This window comes from Mus musculus, chromosome 17 (assembly GCF_000001635.26).
Source record: "Mus musculus strain C57BL/6J chromosome 17, GRCm38.p6 C57BL/6J".
NCBI classification, from domain to species: domain Eukaryota; kingdom Metazoa; phylum Chordata; class Mammalia; order Rodentia; family Muridae; genus Mus; species Mus musculus.
In genome coordinates this window covers 86,964,131-86,983,777 of record NC_000083.6, presented here as the reverse complement: position 1 = coordinate 86,983,777, position 19,647 = coordinate 86,964,131, and the positions used below count along the sequence as shown (strand labels likewise).

Below are 19,647 nucleotides of genomic sequence, written 5' to 3'. Positions count from 1 at the left end.
AAAGTACAGCTGGGCACAACTCTAGGCCACATAAAGTCCTATAAGCAGCGAGTTTTGCCATCAGAAGTCTTGCCAGGTTTGAGACTGACCTGAACCTGGGCTGGGCTTGCTAGCTGCGCAGCCTCCAGTAGATTCTCTTTCCTGTTTCCTTTCTCTAGATTACTAAAGATCCCCACAGCAAGTGCGGTGTGCAGGGCATGTGTGTGTGTAAGATTAAAAGAGCTGGGGTGTGAAGGGCACTTAGCACACAGTGGCTGCTGGACTGTAACATCCCTGCAGCGGAGTTTCTTCTCTATGCAGTTTCAGATTTGAGGCAGAGCTATAAGTAGGTGTGTGTGTGTGTGAGTGTGTGTGTGTGTGTGTGCGTGTGTGCGTGTGTGCGTGTGTGCGTGTATGTGTGTGTGTGTATGTGTGTGTGTGAGTGTGTATGTGTGAGTGTGTGTGTGTGTGCGCGCGTGTGTGTGTGTGAGTGAGTGTGTGTGCGTGTGCGTGTGTGTGTGAACGGGGCTAAGGAGACAGCTCAGTCAGGGAAGACTTCACTTACAAGCATAGGAATCTAAAGCTGGGTATGGTGGCATTGCTGGTAATGTCAACACCGGAGAGGTAGAGACGGGCAGTTCTCTTCTGGCCAGTCAAACTAGCCTACTTGGTAAACTCCAGGCCAGCGAGAGACACTATCTCAGAAAGTAAGACATGTTACCTCAGGAAGGCTACCGAGGCCGACCATATACATGTACACAAACGTGAGCACTCCGCTACACAGCCTCTCTTCATCCAGTCCAGACCGGATTTCCCACCGACTGAACACAGAGCCAGATAATACTGTGACAGCACTACCGTGGATGAGTGACCAGCCACCATTAGAAAGGCACCAGATGGACAGACAGTGTCTGTCTGTGCAGTGGCTTCACGTCTATTCTTCCTGTAGTTTTCGGAGCCAGTCTCACGAGGCCGCTGTCCTCACTCCTCACTGTGTAGCTGCTGTGTAGCTGAGGATGAGGTTGAACTTCTGACCTTGACGCCGCCCACAGCATTAAGCTTAAGCTCACAGCGTTGCAACGCCCAGAGCTTCATGGCTGCCAGGCGAGTGTTCTACCAATCCTTATACAACCTCAGAGGCAGGGTCAATCTGGGACATCCTCATCCCTCCCTCCAGGGCAGTGAACACAGCAGCCCAACTCTAGGTGGCTCAGGGATTAAACTGTCCCAGAAGCAAAGGGTTCCCAGGGGAGATTCCAAAGTCCAGACCACACCCTATAAGCTGGCTGAATTATATAGGAGCCTTTGGGTTCCGGCTCCGTACCCAGCTTTGTGAAACTCCCCCAGTGAGTCCCTTTAGAACTCACAGTCCATCATGGAAGTTGTATCATGTGCTGCCTAGAAAATGAAAATGGAGTTCTCTTGTTAACAAGCCACTGGATTATTTAATGAAGCTGTTGCAATCTGGTGGCAAGAAGTCTCTAAGCCGAAGGTTGAAGGTCTGGAGTGCAGGGTCTGGACTGAGAACAAGTGCTGCCTCTCAGAAACCGCATGTGTAACTGTGTTTAGTCAGTGTTCTTTAGCCCCTTTCCTCATCATTTTCGTGAGAGTGTATGAATGTGTGCATGTACACATGTGTGCTGGGTGTGCATGATGTGCTGGGTGTGCATGTGTGCTGTGTGTGCATGTGTGCTGTGTATGCATGTTCTCTGTGTGTGCATGTGTGCTGTGTATGCATGTGCATTGTGTGTGCATGTGCGCTGTGTGTACATGTGCACTGTGTGTGCTATGTGTGCATGTGCTCTGTATGTGCATGTGTGCTGTGTGTGCATGTGTGCTATGTGTGCTATGTGTGCATGTGTGCTGTATGTGCATGTGTGCTGTGTATGCATATGCGCTGTGTGTCCATGTGTGCTGTGTGTGCTATGTGTGCATGTGTGCTGTGTGTGCATGTGTGCTGGGTGTGCTATGTGTGCATGTGTGCTGTGTGTGCATGTGTGCTGTGTATGCATGTGTGCTGTGTGTGCATGTGTGCTGTGTGTGCATGTGTGCTGGGTGTGTATTTGTGCTATGTGTGCTGGGTGTGTATGTGTGCTATGTGTGTATGTGTGCATGTGTGCTATGTGTGCATGTGTGCTGGGTGTGTATGTGTGCTGTGTGTGTATGTGTGCTATGTGTGCATGTGTGCTGTGTGTGCATGTGTGCTGTGTGTGCATGTATGCTGTGTGTGCTATGTGTGCTGTGTGTGCTATGTGTGCTGTGTGTGCATGTGTGCATGTGTGCTGTGTGTGCATGTGTGCTGTGTATGCATGTGTGCTGTGTGTGCTATGTGTGCATGTGTGCTGGGTGTGTATGTGTGCTGTGTGTGTGTGTGCTGTGTGTGCTATGTGTGCATGTGTACTGTGTGTGCATGTGTACTGTGTGTGCATGTGTGCTGTGTCTGCTATGTGTGCATGTGTGCTGGGTGTGTATGTGTGCTACGTGTGCTGTGTGTACATGTGCTCTGTGTGTGCATGTGTGCTGTGTGTGCATGTGTGTACATGTGTGCTGTGTGTGCTGTGTGTGCATGTGCACATATGTGCATGTGTACATGTGTGCAGAAGCCAGAGGTCAACATCAGATATTTTCCCATCACTCTTTACCTTAGTGTTTGAGACATGATGGATCTCTGAACCTAGAGCTCACCAAGTTGGCTAAAGTTACCAAGCCCCAGCCTCCCCAGCACCTGTCCCACTGCCTCCCCAGCACCTGTCCCACTCGGTGCTTTATGGACTGGTGCTAGGAATCCAAGCTCAGGTCCTCGTGCTAACACAGCGAGCATCTTACTGACTGAGCCATTTCACCAGACCTCATCATCCACCATTAAAAAAAAAAAAAAAAAGCCAACGGACAGATATTTGTTAGACCTGATAAGTTCTCCATTGAGATTAAATAGTACACATGTCTAAAAAAAAAAGACCTTTAATCCTTGAATCCCTGAGTGCAGGGACAGGTTGGTGACCAGAGGCATGGCATGCTAGGTACCACAGGAAATCAGAAGGTAGAAGCTCTGTCCCCTCAGGAGGACTTAGAAGAAGACATGGAGGAAATAAGCAGATGAGTCCCGTTCTCTGCTAACAGCCCTGAGCAGCACACATCACTAACCAGATGAGTCCCGTTATCTCTGCTAACAGCCCTGAGCTGCACACATCACTAGCTCCTGACTGGACCTTTAGAAAGCCCACAGTCTTGAGCAGAGTGTTCCAGGCCTGCCACAGCTCTCTGCAAGGCTTCACTTCAAGAGCCCAGTCTCACCACAATGGACCCGGGATGCTCCTGTTGCCCTCACCCATTCAGGATGCTCTTGCACAAATCCTCTGCCTCCCTCTTAGCCTAGGACACTTCTTCCACCCAGGGTGTCCCCTCTCCACCCCAACCCACATGCTCATGCCGTCTCCTCATCTAGAAAAGTGTAAAGGTCTGTGTGCTGGACAGTTTCATGTCAACGTGACACAATTAGAATTATCTTTGAGGAGGACACCTCAATTGAGAAAGGGGTCAGGCCAGCCTGGAGGGCATTTTTTAATTTGTGACTCATGTGGGGCCCACTGTAAATGGTACCACCCCTGGGCCGGTGGTCCTGGGTTCTATATAAAAAGCAGACTAAGCAAGCCACGGGGAGCAGGCCAATAAGCAACACTCCTCTGTGGCCTCTGCGTTAACTCCTGCCTCCAGGTTCCTGCCCTATTTGAGGTTTCTGTCCTGACTTCCTTCAGTGATGGACAGTGATGTGGAAGTGTGAGCCAAGTAAGTCCTTTCCTCCCCAACTTCCTTTTGGTCCTGGTGTTTTACCATAGCAACAGAAACCCTAACTAGGACAGTCTGCCCTTGCCCCAAAGCAAGAAGTGCTCCTTCCAGCCTTCCAATATCAACCACACTGCAGACAGTCCACGTAAAGGGGTCACAGCAGGTCACTTAACCACCGGCAATCAGGCTGCATTTTGATACCTGGATGAATGGAAATCCGTGTTTACCAGTCATCGGTAGTGCTGGTGACTAAGGTGACAGGGGAACGTGAAAGCAACCAAATCTTATTAAGGTGACTCTACGGCAAGCAAAGACAGCTGCAACCTAAAGACAGTATTTGGGATTGCATGGGAAACGTGTCTGCTAGAAAGTCATGGTCTATACAGACCCTAAAGAGTCACCGTAGCTGCAATACATTAGTCTTCCGATTGCCAAGAGCTGGCTGGACTTGGTGGACACAGACTCTGGTCACCAGAGAGCCAGGTTCTCGTGTGGAAGGGAAAGGCCTTGCTGCAGTTGCAGGATTCAAAGGACAAAAATCTCTGAGACACTCAATAACTTTTGCTCCAAAGCCTGAATGCCAAGCGAGCTTCTTACAGATTCATTTCGCAGTGTCTTGAGGCAGCTCTGAAGGGAGCCGCTGCCGGAACATATTTATGCTTCTAATTATAAAGGGGACAACTTCAGCTAGATCCCAGCTGACTGAACACACATTTATCGCTTATCTCTCCAGAGTCCTCTAAGTACCTCCAAGGTTTTTTTTTTTGGGGGGGGTGTTTTGTTTTGTTGTTGTTGTTGTTTCCTTAAGGCATAAAACTACATGGAAAAGCCCAATTGGAAAGAGATAACAGCACAAAATTTTAGAATCTAGATGCAAGAAGTACAAACTGGAGCAGCTTAGCAAATCCAGGGCTGCATCTCCTAAGGCAGCCCGCAGAGCGGGGCTCTTGCAGGCGGCTGTTTGCATCATCACAGGACCCAGGGCCTGGCGGGGTGAGGCTGGGGCAGTGTGCTCTTCTGAATATAGGACAAAGGTGAGGATGGTTTAATTTCTGATCCCCTTCTCTACCACAATAAACTCTTTAACCTTGCAAAGGGTGGGGAATATGTGCTTAAAATCAAGCCCTCGTAGCTGCTTTGTTCACCTATTTCCGGGACACTGGTAATTCTGTCCCAACTCATACAGCCGTTGGATAAATTCTTTTCTAGGAAACATAAATGTGGTGGGTTGAATATGCTTGGCCCACAGAGAGTGGTACTGTTAGGAAGTGTGGTCTTGTTAGAGGAAGTGTGTCACTGTGGGTGAGCTTGGGCAGTCATCTCCTACGCTCAGGCTCTACCCGCTGTGGAAGAGAGCTTCCTCTTAGCTGTCTGAGGATGTCAGTCTCTCCCGGTTTCCTTTGAATCAAGATGCAGAACTCTCAGCTCCTTCTCCAGCATCATGTCTGCCTGCAGGCTTCCAGGCTTCCTGTTATGATGATAATGGACTGAACCTCTGAACCTGTAAGCCAGCCCCAATGAAATGTTTCTCTTTATGAGGGTTGCCTTGGTCACGATGTCTGTTCATAGCGATGGAAATCTAAGACAATGTCTTAGCTCTAGAGCAAAGACAAAAACCTATAGACTTTATAGAATTCCAAAATGAAAAGATTTAGACAGGTCATGAAGTGAGTACAGGTGGTGGTGCCCCGAGAGAACACATGTCACTGTCTGGAGACATTTTGATTGCCACAGCTGGAGGAGGGTACTGTTAGCACATGTGGGGAGGACAACAGACATGGGTGGCTCTTCCTCACATCCCAGAGTGCACAAGACAGCCTCCTCCCAATAAAGAGCAATAGCCCAGCCCACACATAAACAACCCCCTCACGTACCCATCTCCTATGTGCTAAGGAGTAGAACCTTCAGAAATTCCAAGTTAGACTTCTTTAGTGGTAGGGGTTGAGATGAAAGGCTAAAAACTTCTAAAAAACAAAGATACAAGAAAGCAAGGTCCATTCAAAGGACTAAGCTGTATCTACAGCCAGCACCCCACAGAGACACAGACATCGATTGGCTTGATGGAAGAAAAGCTTCCTTAACTAGACTCAGTCACTCCCAAAGGCACACATACCACAGTCACTAAACTCAGTCGCTCTGTAGCATAATACTCCTGGACTTTCAAACACAGGGAAGTGTGGGGCCTAATATACTGTATTTTTCCTATATACACATACCTATGATAAAATTCAGTTTGTAGATTAGACATAATAAAAAAAAATCAAGAACAAATAATAAGCTAGATCAATATACTGTAGTTAATCAAACTTCAAAGGAATTATCATTAACATCCTTAGAGAAATTAAGAGAATATTCCATCAAAAAACTACTAGGTGTGTTATGAAAACCAAGTGTGGTGGTGCATGCCTTTAATCCCAGCATTTAGGAGGTAGAGACATGTAGATCTCTGAGTCTGAGGCCAGCCTGATCTACATAGTGAGTTCAGACCAACAGGGCCACATAGTGAGACTGTCTCAAAAGAACAAAAACCCCTCGTTGAGCAACAGCGGCAGGAAAAAGGAACACCCAGAAAACAAGCAAGTCTGTTCAACGTTAAAAATAGAATCACATTTAAAAAACAAAATAGGGATATACCAGCAAATAATAAGATTGAGGAAATAACCCTAAGATAGAGCAAAATGAACAGAGAAAGTAAAATATAAGGAAATTAAGAAGATGTTCCAGGAAGCCTGGCCTTTAAACCTAGGTAAGAGAAGTAAAGGAAGAGGAAGTGGAGAAATAAAAGAAATGAATCAAAGTGTTTCCCAGAAGCAGAATATGAATTTTCAGACTGCAGGGGGTGTCCAGCTACCAGCCGGACCCTACCCGACAGCAGACGCTTTCTGCCTTTCTAACCGTTTCCAGAGCCAGGTTCCTGAAGACAGATCAAGACCCAGTTGGCTTGAGATTCAAAGAACATAACAGAAGCTAGAAAAGAAAAAGGTATGCCTTTGAAATTCTGAAGAAGAAAGAAAAGCCAATCAAGTCTGAAAGAAACAAACAAGAAAGCTGGTGAGGCCAGCCTGGTCTACACGGTGAGTTCCAGGGCAGCCAGGGCTACACAGAGAAACCCAGTCTTGAGGAGGGAGGGTTGAGAGGAGACAAAAGAAATAAAAAAAAAAAAAAAAACCAAAAAACCAAACCTATTTGGTATCAAAAAACTTGCCCGTGACTAACCTTCTTCACTCCGGAAACTGTTTAAAATATGTCCTCTGGCAGAGTGAGGAACAGAAGAAGCCATGAAACCCTGAACGTGGGGATTTAACTAAGGGTCTGTGACCAGGAAACTCACAGTGTACAGCATGAGAGGCACCAGGCCGCTAGGAGCAGCTGGAAGGATGAGGAGGGACGCTCTCAAGGAGAGACTGACAGGATGTTGGGCTAGGTGACTGCGTGAAGGTCGTGAAGGTCGGGCTGGAGGGGAAACAGTGTGTGTGTGGGGGGGGGTGCAGTGAGAGCTGAGCAAGAGAAGACAATCCCCACCTCTGCATCCACACAGGAGGAGGCCAGGAGCGGGTGTGGCACCGTGCACGGGGCCCACCTGTGACCACCTACCTAGTCACAAGCAGAAACACACCACTGGTCAGCCTGAAATCATGAAACAGCCGCTGCAAAGCCAGTACCTGGGACGTGGGTAGTGCCTTGAGGGAGTGCTGGGGCCTTCAGAGTGTGAAGGCTAAACGTTTGTTCCTGAACTAAGCACCTGGGAGCAGACAGTGGAGATCACAGAAAAGGGGACACAGCCTTGCTACAGGAGAAGCATGAAGGGAGCGGTCGGATCGCCTTTACCAAGGACGGCCGACTCTTAGAGCATCCACATAAAAACTTTGATACAAATAAAATGACCTTTAAAAATCCTGGGGGGGAAATGTCTAAAATCATTCAGTACCCCTGCTCAGACTCTGTTGTTCCTACCTCCCTGCTTAGTGTGCACACACATTCACCGCTGTAGCCTCCGCTGTAGCCTCCACTGTAGCCTCCGCTGTAGCCTCCGCTGTAGCCTCCGCTGTTGGCAGTATTCATTCATGCTTTCACACTGCATGCATCATTAGCATCCTACATTTCTTTAAATATTTGTGAAAGCGGTTTCTTTTCTTTCTTTTTTCTTTTTGGTTTTTCGAGACAGGGTTTCTCTGTATAGCCCTGGCTGTCCTGGAACTCACTCTGTAGACCAGGCTGGCCTCGAACTCAGAAATCTGCCTGCCTCTGCCTCCCAAGTGCTGGGATTAAAGGCGTGCGCCACCACGCCCGGTGTGAAAGCGGTTTCTAATAGCTGTTGTTATCCTAACACACGTCATTCTGTGCTTAATAATTGTCTTTTTTTTTTTTTAACCAGTCCTCAATGTGTTCATAGTTGATCACTGTCACAAGTAACACTGTGAAGACCATTTGTATGTAAACCTCTGTGTACTCTGATCTTTTTCTGGTTATAAATTCGGAGGAAAGGATCGCTGCTAATTCAGGGGCTTTGTCAGATATCTCAAGGTAGCGGGACAGTTTTTACTCCCAACAGCCTGGTGCGTCCAACCTTTTCATTCATGCATGCATTCACTCATTCATTCATTCACTCACTTTACATCCCTTGTGTCTAGCCTTGTGATGCATCAGCACTGTCATCTACAAAGTTCACACTCAAGAACTTTGTGAGTTAACAAAAATCTCTCATGAAGACAAAGATCTCAGGATGTTTTAAATACGTTTTATATATATTTTTTTCTGGTCCACATTTATAGCTATCTTGAGGTACATGTAGCCCACAGGTTGCCCATGTCTGTTAGACTCTCCTGTCTCTTGGATATCACTTTTTCCTATTTGATCCAGTCCAATAGATTAAAAATCTTTTTATTTGTATATCTTTGCACAGTGAGTTTTGATTGGCTGCTTGCTGTTCTTCTTCTGTGACCTATTGGTTTGTGGCTTTGTATTCTTCTTACTTCGTGCCTGTTGGCAACCCCACCGAGACTCTTACCTCTTCCAGAACGATATAATCAAACCCATGGATCTAACCAGCCACGACTGTTCCCAATAAAGCCATTTTCTGAGTCGGGGGTGCTCTCCAGACACTCTGCCTGAACAGGACGGGGGAGAGCACCCCCATTCCTTTAGGAGTCAAAGGCCAGGAGAACTTTGCATTCTGCATCTATACTAAGTATGATCTCCAAAGCCTGGAGAAGAATGTCTGTGGAAAAAGACCGAAAGAGAGACAATCCAGCTGAAAAGAAATGAAATATTGACATTCTACAATACAGATAAACCTTGAAAACATGCCAAATGAAAGAGCCAAAGAAAAAAGAGCAAATCTGAATACACAACGTCCAGCAAATCTACAGAACAGAAGTGGACCAGTGGTGGCTAGGGAGGAAGGGGGTACGGAGAGTGACCAATAATGGGTGTGGAGTTTTTTGGGGGTGGGAGATGATAGAAATGGTCTGCAATTTATAATATCTTAGCTTTAAATATTAAAGTGAGAGTAAATATGTATATCAGCAGTTTGATCTGCAGTGAAAAAGTTTGATCCACAGGAAGATTTGCCCACTTTCCTGGTTACTGACCCCTCTGTCACCTAAGTGGCCACATGACACACACAGGTGTCTGTGCCTGTCGAGGCCCACCTGAACAACACAGCTCTCTCCCTCTGGTCTGCACAGGCCGCTCTGGAGGCACACCTGACATAACACACAGTTCTATTCTCACTAGACAACAGTTCAAACCCACAGCCAGTAAGTAGATCTGGCAGTCTGTCTGTCTGCTCTGGGCTCTGCAGTGAGTGTCATTGTGCCTTCATGGGCAATGCATTAAAACCACCACTTACAAGCCTTCGATAATGTCTAGACAGGTCAGAATCCTCTTCCAAACGGCAGAGCCATTTATGAAAGTCAGTTTTTTCCATAATTATCTGACTAACAGACTCTCTGAAACCCAACACTCACCGGGTTCCTACGGCGATTTCCAAACCTTGTGTAAAAGGCGATATCACACACAGTGCCCCTTAGGGGCTTCAACAATCTTCATGGGTAATAAAGATCTACCCAGGGACAAAGCCAAGTGCCAGGTTGTAGGGCACTCAGTTATTTGGTTAAAAGTCAAAAATGGAGTCTGTGTTAACCTCAGATGGGAGGCAGCCTCTGAGCTGAGCCATCTCAGAATGACTCTCTTGATTTTCTGGATGATGCCTGGGTGACGCCTTTGTTGGACAGAGTCGATGGTATGGGAACAGAAGTCTCCATCCCTCCTCTGCGCCCCCTTTGTCCTCTCCCCACATGTAGCTCTGTCCCCAGGTTTTCAGGGCTGAGGAAGCTTCTAGAGACACCTTCAGGTAATAAGAGTGAGTGAGCTCTGAGCCAGCTGGCCGGGGAGGACAGCTGTTTGCAGTTAAGCTGGAGACACCAGGGGCTTTCATTGAACTGGCGAGTCAGAAGCAAGCACCCTCAGTGGCAGCTCCTACAAGGGGCCTGCAGATCCAGCAGCTCACACTACTGACCATTATGCTAGTCAAAGGATGGTGCTTCTAGACTGGAACCAAAAAAAAAAAAAAAAATTAAGGGAAACAAAAAGATAACATTTGAAAGTAAGGGAGAAGAGGAGTGGAAAGAGAGGCCACTCCACAGAGCACTGAGCTCAGCCATGGAAAGAGCGAAGACTGCCAAGGTGGGTGTTGAGCAACACAGCACTTCCCCTGCCTCCGCCACTGGGATCTGCCTGGACTTTAATACCAGAAAGGTGCCACCTCCCATCTATGGAACTAAGACAACACAGAGGCAAGCTGACATCTGGGCTGGACACAGGGTTGGACCCCATGAACAAGCCTCAGCTAAAGAGACCATATCTGTCAAGCTACAAAACAGGCAGGAGAGAACATAGCTTGGCATGAATCAAGGAATACCTGTGAAGTCTACTATTTGCACACCCTTCCGGCAGACATCACACTCATGGAACCAAGGTTTGCACATGCCATCTCACCTCCATTTTCCTCCTGTGTCCACAGGCAGGCTGGGAGGAGGCCATTCATTAAGCAAGTGTGGAGAGTCCCAACACATGTTCAAAATGAGGAAGGAGGCCACAAGAATGTTTAGGAGAGAAGATTAAGCATAAAGTTCAATCATGTTCCCCGGGCACTGGGACAGTGTGTACAGTGGGTGACAAAGGCAGCTTGCTGAGAGAAGACACCAGGTCTCACAAACAGCGTCTGTGCAGCTCTGACTTTTTGGCCTGTATCAGAATTCCTCATCCAGTCTGGACCAACATAATCTCCTCAAGTTTGTGATTTAGGCGGTAGGGTGAATCCTAAGATCTGAGATGCCTAACAAGTTCCCAGACAGGCTATGGCATAAAGGCGCACACTTGGAGAGGCCAGCGCATGCAGGGATGCAGTCTGGCTCTGTCTGCCTGGGAAGTCCTGCTCTGACTTAGCTCTCAATAGGAATTCATTACAGAAGAGCAGACCCTGGCCTTCTATGCTTCTATCGCAGGCCCCAGCCCAGACTTGGTTCTCAGGGACTGCTTACTGGCTGGCTAGAGGGAGAAGCTGGAGAGATGCTCTCATCTAGAGAGCTACCACAGAGAGCTAGAAGCTAGAGGATCTGGGAGCCCACGGATGGAGGTGCCCATGCAGACTGCTCAAGCAGGTAAGCTGTATGGTCAGCAAGTGGCCGATGAAGACATGGGAAGATGTGTCTTGATGAACGAGACACGTTTCCGTGTAGGTAACTAGCGAGCTCTTACCACTGTGTATACTCCACATCCCAGACATGCCATTTGTGAAGAGGCAACTTCCCCTAAATAAGAAAACCCCTAAAGGGGAGAAAGGAGGTACCTAAGTGGTCACGGCGGGGCTGTTCCCAAGCAGCAGACCGACAGACAGCAGGTCAGGTGAGCACGGAGAGGCATAAGGCAAATGGCAGACAGCTATGTTCACTTACGCATCAGCAGTGTGGCCCAAGCACCCCCAAGGCGTGCCCTTTTTAAGGAAGTTCAGGGGCATATGAACAGCAAGACAAAACAGTCTCAAGTTCACAGGAACAACATTTGCTGGAAGAATTACAGTCCCAGGCCCTGACGTCCTACCCAGAAACCACCCCACAGACTCTAGAAAAGTGAATGCATTTTTTGCAGAAAACAGTCAACTCTGGAGCCCGCGTCAGGGAACAAGACATTTGCTTAAGGACAAGCTGATTAGTGTCGGCTAACGCAAGGATCCAGGACTTGTCATTTCAAGTCCTATCCTAGAAACATGTCTTTTAACTTTCACCACTATCTGGCCTGGAGCAGACCACTTTACCTTCCTGATTCTGCAAAAAAAAAAATGGGGCAAACGCCACTTAGCCTCCTCTATGACGCAAAGATGAAAAAGCAAAGGTGGCAAGACAAGCTTAGCACGGTGGGAAATCACCATTCAGGGCTGAGCCCCCACTTCTACCCTGAGGTTCCAGATATCTCTGGCCACACCACAAAAGAAACAGCAACAATAAAGGCCTCCTCCTCCGCTTATTTTTCTGCTAAAACCAAGACGCAACAAGACAGCAGATTAGTATCTCTCTAATTACTAAGTTGTCAATCAAAGGGGGGAGGTCTCTAATTTAGTTATCAAGCCTACACCTCAAGCTGGCAGAGAGAGGGGGGACGCCTGGACCACAAAGACACACATAGGATGCCTCTTGTGCCTGCCCTCGCCACACTACTTCCCAGCACCTCTGCCAAAGTGTGAGCTTTCTCACACGCTCTCTGCCTCTGCATAGCCTCTTTTAGTGCTGTGCTTCTCAGACTTGCACTTGGCAGCACAGAGAGAAAGGAGCCGCTGTGCCCAGGGGAGGAGATTCCTCTGCTGGCAGACAGGAAGTTCTGACTTGGCCCCCAAACCCTACCAGAAGGTACAGTCATAACCCTATCATGTGGATGTGGACATCAGTTTGGGAGAGGGGAGCTTTCTGGCGGGAAGCAGCAGAGCCAGGACTCCACAGCCAGGGAGATGGCCACAGCCAGTGAGATGGCCACAGCCAGGGAGATGGCCACAGCCAGGGAGATGGCCACAGCCAACGAGATGGCCACAGCCAGCGAGATGGCCACAGCCAGGGAGATGGCCACAGCCAGGGAGATGGCCACAGCCAGGGAGATGGCCACAGCCAGCGAGATGGCCACAACCAGGGAGATGGCCACAGCCAGCGAGATGGCCACAGCCAGGGAGGTGGCCAGGGAGATGGCCACAGCCAGGGAGGTGGCCACAGGCAGGGAGATGGCCAGCGAGATGGCCACAGGCAGGGAGATGGCCACAGCCAGCAAGATGGCCAGGGTGGCCGGCACTGCTCTTCTGCCTCCTGCCTTTCTCTGTATCAGCCAAAGCAGCAGCCCTCACCCTCGGGGACCCTGCAGCTGCTCTCCTCTCCTTCATCCTCCCAGCTGTGCAATGCACTTCCCAGGGTCTCATCACCTTCCTCTCCCCCACAGAAGGCTGGGTCACAGAGCAGGCACCAGACCACATCACCAGAACCCAGCAGGTATGGCACTCCCTAGAGTGAGGTAACCAACTCTACGTAATTCCCAACCCGTGCAGCCAACCTGCAAGGTAGACACTGTCTCCCATCACATAGGGAAGGAAAGAGGCTGTGGGAAGAGCTGGCCAGTGGACTGATCGTAGCCACAGGGAAATACAGACAAGGTGTGCTGTTCAGCAGCAGAAGCCAAAACCCATCATCCAAACTACCTCGTGACCAGGGGACCTTGAGGATGCAAAGGCCGGAGCGTGGTAACGGTTAAGCCTAGTGAGCCAAGTCAGAGACAAGATTGGTAGTTGGATGCGCCATCCACATGCCTGCGTCACTATCCTCTGACGGATGACAGCTGAAACACCAGGGAAGGAGCTGTACCTGGTGCTCTTAGCCACCGGAGAGCCTTTAGCTGAGCGAGTGGAGAGCCAATGAGAAAGAATTCATTTTAAGGCATCTGTGCCTAGCATCCTGAGGCACTGGGCTAGGCTCTGGGATGTGGTGGAGGACACTCAGTGCCCTGCCCTCCTGGAGCTCATCGAAGGCAAGAAGCATCCCAGAGACAATGGCGGTCAGTGGTCCCATACCGCTCTCTGGGGCACATGAAGAGCTGGGGCAGCTGGCCACCTGCCACCTGCAGGCTTCCGCAGCTGTGACAGGCACTGAAAGAGGAAGAACACTGTGCTGAGGGCAAAGAGAGCCACTCCCCGACCCAAAGGGGCCAAATTAGGGCAAAATCAACCCCCTGGGGTGTGAAAGGAAATCCAGCCCAGCACTGTCTTAAATAGTTCAGGTTTTTTTTTTTTTTTTTTTAAGCTGCATTTGTAGGTTTTTTTGTTTGTTTGGGTTTTTTTTGCCTGGTTTCTCTGCCTGCTGCCTTTTTCCTCTCTGAAGCACCACTGCAGTGTTTGAGGCCTCTGGGGTACCTGCTGCTGCTAACACATGTCCTCGCTAGAGACAGATACTCTCCTTGAGAGATGCTAGGCTGAAACCCCAAACTTCAACACAAAACCACAAAAGTCCAGTTCTCCAAAAAGATCCTGACCAGGGCATGACACTACAAGTTCAAAGCCCAGTATTTAAAAAGGGGAGGGGGAGCTGGAGAGATGGTTCAGTGGTTAAGAGCACTGACTGCTCATCCAGAAGTCCTGAGTTCAAGTCCCAGCAACCACATGGTGGCTCACAACCATCTGTATGGTGTCTGAAGACAGTGACAGTGTACTCACATATAAATCTAAGGAAAAAAAGTTAGCTCTGTGGCCATACCGTGGCACACACAGCAAGACATGCTCAGCCCTCTAGGCCCCCAACTTCACCAGCCCCCCAAGACTGACACAGCATCTTGTTCTGTCTGCAGCATTCATCCTTGACATACCAGTCATGAAATATTAGTTTAAAGACTAGAAAGGTCATGAGACCTCAGGAGAATCATGCTGGGAGCTGATCAAAGCACTCAGAAAGGTTGAGACCCAACACAAGGCTCAGGAGGACACTCCCCACCCCCTAAGGGACCACCAGAGTCCCACCCAGGAAAACACCCTGTACTTTAAAGAGCAACAGCTTATGAATGGCCAGGCCACCACCTTCTCAATCCAGAGGAGAAAGCCAAGCATGCCTGTGTGATACAGTGCAGCCCAGGGTATAAATAGCTTCTACAGAGGTTAGCAAAATGTAGACAAGACATCTACGGTGTGTTACCAAGGGAGACCGGAGGCCCAGCGCCACACACATCTCACCTGTTGCAGCTCACATCTGAAAGAGGCTCAGGGTTCCTCTCATGCTCTGTGCCCTCTAGGATAGAGTGTGAGGCTGAGAGAACCTGAAGCCTGTGGGATGTGGGTGGTCATGCCCTACAGCCTACTTCTGCGTGCTGCACACCTCCCTACCCTGACTCACCCGGCTCTTTCCCACCAGCTCCCTCACTTGCTGTTTCCTCTCTGGGAAGAGTCTACCTGGAAAGGTGTTATGAACAAACCCTACCTAACGTTAAAAAGCATTTGAGGAGGTGGCGGTACTGTTGCCCCTCCCCACCCCCACCCCCACCCCCACATACTATGCTAGGTTCTTGGGTGCTGTCCCATGAAATGTAGAAGTGGGGAGGGACCTCCTGTCTGCTGCCTCCAGTTGAGGTTCCGTTTGTTGGAGGAAGAAAGCTGTGGTGGGAGGGGGCAGCTACAGCTGCTGGGTATGGCAAGTGTGAAATAAATCTCATTTGTCGCTGAGAAGTTACCCCAGGGGATACTGGAGCAAGGATATTTATAGCTCTCATGTGTGCAACCCTGAACTTAAGTTGCCAGATATAGCAACAACATGCCCAGAGCATACATGTGAACTTGGACGCAGCGACAGTGGCTAAATCTAGAAGTTCAGGGATCCCAAACTCACCCCACCACACACCCTCCTGAGTGTCAGGATTCTGAGACCTGGGATAAATTGGACTTTGGTGCTTCCCTCTTCAGAGTATCAGGTTCTGCCTTCCTGCCAAGGATTAAGAGATCAGGCCTAGAGCGCAGGCAGAGAGCAGTCTGCCAAGCAGATCCCCACTGGCTTGTTTGGGCACAGGGAAAGCTCATCCCATTTCCTTCCATTCTCAAAAGAGTAGAGGCCGTGGGGCAATCCCACCTTTCTAATTCCCTTCCAGGGCAGGCAGAGGGCTAATGCAGAGCTTACACTGAAGGCCCAAAGTCAGGCACGAAAGGAGAAGTTCCCCCAGAGACCCAGGCAGAAAGCCAGCCCTCCCTGCAAGGCCCCCAGAGTAGAGAAAGGTGCCTGTGTTGACTTCCACTCTAAAACTCTTGGCAGCCAAAATGGCAGGCTGCCCTTGGACCAATCTAAGGTTCAGCCAAGAAGGGGAGGGGGATTCCCTTAAGCAGCAGAGCTTATGAGTGAGTGGAACATCGAAGAGATGTCTCTAGACAAGGCACCTGGAGGGGCCTGCTGTCCAACACACCCTTGTACCCCATTCTCTCTGTCTCTCTGCTGATAGCAGCAAAGGTCAGATAGACATGAGCCTGCTCAAGAAGGCCAAAGGTCATCTAACCATCTTCCCTTGACTGGTAGATTCCTAATAGGTCAATTGGGCAAGTGATGCTTGTGGTTCTGGACTTGACTGGAATCGTCGAGAAGGCCAAGTGTAAAGACGTGGACTGGAGGTGCCAACCCGAGCGAGGCATTGCTGCATTTATTTAAGTAGGTATGCCAAGCACCCACACACGTGGGCAGTTTGGAGAGAAGGCCAGTGCTTTCCAGCGTGTAATCTTCCTCCTCCACATCCCACTGTCTCTGGAAAAAGAACCAGCTGAAACCTACATATGCCCCTTGCTTCTCAACGTCTACACAGAACCTGAAACTATTTCTCTGGCTCCACACCTCTGCTAACAATTCTAGGACCTGGCATGGTAGCGGAGTTGATCGACTTCAGGCATGATACATTGTGCTCCGCTTTCGACCACCCCCAGCCCCCAAAATTAACTCGTCCATAGCAGAACACAGTAATTTCTTGTAATATCATTTGCACGCCTACTATACACAAAGAACTGTTCGTGCCAACTGTTTTTGCAAAGGTTAATGAATTTAAGACAGCCTACATCCCTGCAGTGGAGATCCTAATTATCCACATTTTACTATTACAGAGAAAGTAAATAAATTCAGTTAGAATTGCATGCCTAGTATAGGTAGAGATATGACCCCAAGGTGTTTTAGTCCCAAAGTCCGCAGATGTCCCTCTTTTTCTATCTGGCCTAAAATCCCTGACATCTGAGTGTATGTATGTATGTATGTATGTATGTATGTATGTATGTATGTATATTTGTTTACCATTATTACTATCATCATAAAAGGAATCTGGAAAATATTTATAGAGAGATAGAGTCTTAGCAATCAGCACAGAAACATACATAAGACACATGAGCAATCATGTGATCCAGACGCTTACATACACTCCTACCAGCAGCAGTGATCCCATAACTTCAATGTTTTCTTTTGCACGCCCCCAGATGGCTACTTAGCATGATATGACAGCCCTACCATTTTGTCTGATAATGGCTACCTTTTCGTACTACAGATGAAAGTATCAATAACGTTAGCCCAAAATCCTAAGTGTTCATCTGTGGTACTTAACATCGTGTGATGTGTGACCCCCTGATCACACCCTCCCCATCCACACCCAGACAACTGCCACCAAGAGGATGGCTGTAAAACTTCAGGCATACAAACAATCTGACCGACCCCGGGGCACCTCGGTACTTCCCAGGACCCCACTGGAGTGGCACGGGGTCCTTTATCTCGGCAGCAAGCTTTTGTAAGCTGTGTGAGCTTAGATGTACATACACGTGCATGTGGTTGCCCCGGTCTCTGCTATGCAGAAGGCAAATATTAAGTGGGCTTGCTGAGTAAAGTACATGTTTAAAACACGACCATTGCAACAACAAGATGAGGTAGATTAAGAAATTAAAAATTGGGAACTTTCTTCTCCAAAAACTGTTTCAACTATTGTCAACTCCCTGTCTATCAACAGCACCGCTCGGAAGTCGGAGGTACTTGACTGCTGTCCACTCCTTGCCCTCCAAAATGGATGAAAGGGGTGTTGGTGGGGTTAAAGAATAACCAAAACAGGCCCTAGAAGTTGAGAATCACACACACACACACACACACACACACACACACACACAGCACTGGCCTGAGCCACTTCAGTGAAAGGGGTGTCCTCCCCTTTGCACTGCTGGCAGGTCTCCATTCTCAGATGTCCCTCTAACTCAGTGCTCCTCAACCTTCCTATTCTGTTCCCCGTTAACACAGCTCCTCCTGTTGCTGTGACCCCCAACCATAAAGTTATTTTGTTGCTATTTCATAACTGTGATTTTGCTACTGTTATGACTCTTAATGTAAACATTTGATGCTTAGGATAGCTGATAGTGATCCCTTCCCGACAGGCTGAGAACCACTGCTCTAACAGTTGAGAAATCGGGGCCAAATCAAGCCTCTCCCACCTCCCCAAAAACCCACAAAATATTTCTAGACATGAGTATAGAATCTGAGAGCGTACGATGCTAAAAGGCAGATCTAATCAAACACATATTTAGCATATCGTATCTGGTGGTATTTCTCTCCCCCTGGGCCCCACCCCACCCCACCTCCATCTTCAGCCCCCTGTTCACAACTAAAGCGCAAAGACTGGAGTCACTGTTCACCGTTCAATGGCTCGCGCATCCTCAGGGCTCTCAAGCCTGCATAAGACACAGCAACTTCCAAAGACTTCAGAGCACACTGCAGAGCTGAATTCTGCGAAACCATCACCTTAGTCAGCCCCAGAAGAAAGAAAGTGGGTCTGGCAAGACAGTGGAGCTAGGTTAGGGAGACAGAACCCCCAAGAAAACCCCTTAACCCTACAGGAGAACAGTCTGACCCTTCAGTTTGCCAGCACTAGCCAGAGACTGCAGAAAGACGCGTTCCTTTCCTTTCTGCACATAATCTCTCCAAAGAAAACACAAAGTCACCTGGCCCTCCAGGGGGAAGAAAGCTTCCTCCAAGACTCCAGCTGAACTCTTAACCCTGCCGCCCCAACCCCAGGGAGTGGCTGACGGTTGTTGTTTCTTTTCTTTTTCCCTGTGCTCCTCTGGTAACACCACAAATTACGTTTTCAGGGACTGGAGTCCCAGAGTGCAATGATGTTGTAATAAACACAACCAGGACCAAACGCCTTCCCAGCCTCTTAGATGATGCCATTTCCCACCAATCAGGCTCCTCGGGCAGGCAGACCACTCACCAATGAGGGCCCAGACAGAGGCTGCGAGGGGGAGACCTGGTCATCAGCAACTAAAAATAAGAACGCTTTACCATTGGCTGCTGCCACTTTGCAACAGGAGTTGGGACCCACTCACCAGGCAACACACGTAAAGACCCATACAGTCAAAAACTTTTCACATCGCGGGGTTCACGCTGGTCTGCGTTTTCTTTTGGGTTTGTTTCCTTAATTTGCTGACTTAAGAAAAAAAAAACCAACCTGATCTTGAGGCAGCCCCCCCCCCCAAAACACACCCTCCCACCTAGACACCTCAGTTTCCAAAGGCCCTCCACAGCCACACAGAATTGGCGAGAGATGGGGGTAAGGGAACCGGCCAGAAGCCAAAACACTCACCTGTCCAGCTGTGTCATAGAGTCCCAAGAGGTACTGCTTGCCCCCCACGGTGACGCTGACTGCAAGGACAGAAGTGGGGGGTGGGGAGAGAAGCTCACAGTGATCTGAGATCTAGCACTTTGGCTCCCCACAGTAACCTCCTTTCCCAAATACTGGGAAGCATGTGGGTGCTCCCCAGGAGACAACATTCCCCTTTTATCCGAGTCCACTTCACTGCCAAGTTGCATG

General features: G+C 48.9%; 1 protein-coding gene across 1 annotated transcript in view; it reads right to left on the bottom strand.

Moving 5' to 3' along the window:
• The window catches only part of Rhoq (ras homolog family member Q), a 36,959-nt gene that overhangs the window by 16,292 nt on the left and 1,020 nt on the right, over nt 1-19,647 (bottom strand). The window contains exon 2 of the mRNA NM_145491.2: nt 19,420-19,478. Coding sequence (NP_663466.2) covers nt 19,420-19,478 — 59 coding nt within the window. The remainder of the gene's footprint in view (nt 1-19,419; nt 19,479-19,647) is intronic.